This window comes from Myotis brandtii, unplaced genomic scaffold (genome assembly GCF_000412655.1).
Source record: "Myotis brandtii unplaced genomic scaffold, ASM41265v1 scaffold411, whole genome shotgun sequence".
Lineage (NCBI taxonomy): Eukaryota > Metazoa > Chordata > Mammalia > Chiroptera > Vespertilionidae > Myotis > Myotis brandtii.
This window is the reverse complement of record NW_005365804.1, coordinates 1430797-1432565: the sequence shown is the minus strand read 5'-3', so window position 1 is coordinate 1432565 and position 1769 is coordinate 1430797. Positions and strand designations below refer to the sequence as shown.

Below are 1769 nucleotides of genomic sequence, written 5' to 3'. Positions count from 1 at the left end.
TCCAGGCTCCCCCGCCTCCTGGCTGGTGATCCTCAAGAAATTCCCTAATTTCTGCATACCTCAGTTTCCCCCTCCGTAAAAAGGACCACCAGGGCCCTGCCAGTCTGGTCCCTTCCGGTTTGCTCGCAGCCAGCATTCTCTATCCCTCGGCCCCTGCCCTTTGCTTATTGCCCACAGAGGAGCTAGGGCCCCAGGCCAGACCGAAGGGCGAGTCCAGCTCCGGGTAGGGAGGTGACCAGCAGAAGGGAAGAGAAGAGGCCCTTTGAACCTGAGCAGTCCTCCGAGGCAGGTTCCGGTTTGAGGAGCCATTCTGAGCAGCAGCTCAGGATCCCCAAGACCTGGGCCCTCTGTTTCTAAGGCAACATCCTGTGGAATCTGGCTGCCTGCCTCTCCCCTCCCACCGCCCGCCCGCCTGCAGGGGAGCCAGGGGCGGAGACAGAGCACAGGCAGCGATCTCATTAGAAAAACCAGAGCGCCTCGCGCTAGAGACACAGTGCCCGCCTGGCCCCCCGCCTCGCCTCACCTGGACCCTGCCTGGCCCCCTGCCTGCCCTCAGCCATGGCTGTGCATCCGCTCTCCTGGCTGCTCCGCTTGGCTGTCCTCTGCCATCTAGCCCTGCTGCTGGCCGGTGAGTGGGGTGGGCGTAGCCTGAGCAGGGAGGGGGCGCCCTCAGGCCCGGCATCAGGGCACCAGACCCTTCCTACGTGAGGCTGAGGTCTGTGGCAGGCCCGCTTGAGGGATGTGCCTCGGGGGTAGGGAGGGGGGGGATGCGGCTCAATGAGGAAAAGATTTGGCTCAATGAGCAAGGCGGCTACTGCTTGGAGTGCGGGGGGAGGTGGCGTGGGAGGCACAAGGGGGCCAGGTGGATATCAGAAGGCCGGGGCTCGAGCACGGGAGGTGGCTCCTGCTGGATAGGAGCCTCGGTGGGACCCAGGGTTAATATGTAACCCGAAGTCCTGAGCCGCAGCCTGGCCCTGGGCTAGACCACAGTTGGGACTTTCTCCTGCCCTGATGTCAAGGCCACCCCAGGAGTCGGGGCCCCAGGACCAGTGGACGTCAAGGTCATTGCAGCTCATGGGGTGGGCTCATCGCTCTTGCTCTGGTCTGTAGCCCCATCTCCCCCCTGGTACGGTCTTCCCCTCCAAGCACAGCTTAGAAAATGGTGGTCCAGGCAGGGTCCAGGGAAGGCGCCTCCAGCCACTTGCCTTCTGGAGCCTGGGACCTGGCAGGACATCCTTCATCCATCCCACCTGCCACGGGTAGGGTGGGCTCAGAAACTGGCCTGAGGGTACGGCCAGCAAGTAGGGCAGGAGAGGGTGGGCTGGGTGCAGGAGGGAGCGTGGATGATGCTCACCGCCTCTGTGGCCACCTGAGTCAGCCCCATCCTCGGGGAGTACCCAGGCCACCTGGCAGGTTGAAGCTCAGAGAGGGTGGTAGCCCGCCTTAGGACACACAGCGAGTCTGGGAGAATAAGAACCAGCCTCCAGCTTCCAGAACACCTCTGGGCGAACACACCGGTGGGACAGGGAGGAGGCAGGTGAGGGTGGCGGAGGTGGCGGAGGTGGCGGAGGCGTAGGAAGCCAAGTGTTGCTGCTTCCTGCTTCCTGGGCCCAAGGCCAGAGCCCCAGGTGTTTGGGGATCGGGAGCCCGGGGAGGGGGAGTTAGATGGAGGTGCTTTGCCGTGACCTGAAGGGGGTCTTGCCCTCTTTGGTCCCTGCCACCGCACCTCCAGACAGAGTTCTTGCCTCTGCGTCCTGAGGCTCTGAGGC

The 1769-nt window shown here is 63.9% G+C and overlaps 1 protein-coding gene across 2 annotated transcripts in view; it reads left to right on the top strand.

Moving 5' to 3' along the window:
* Nucleotides 1–283: 283 nt before the first annotated feature.
* Nucleotides 284–1769, top strand: part of CX3CL1 (chemokine (C-X3-C motif) ligand 1) — a 12812-nt gene continuing 11326 nt past the window's right edge. Inside the window, exon 1 of one of the 2 annotated variants that reach the window (XM_014545550.1) lies at nucleotides 284–628. In XM_014545550.1, the coding sequence (XP_014401036.1) occupies nucleotides 559–628 (70 nt within the window). In that variant the 5' untranslated portion in view covers nucleotides 284–558. The remainder of the gene's footprint in view (nucleotides 629–1769) is intronic. The other variant, XM_014545551.1, reaches the window with a different exon arrangement.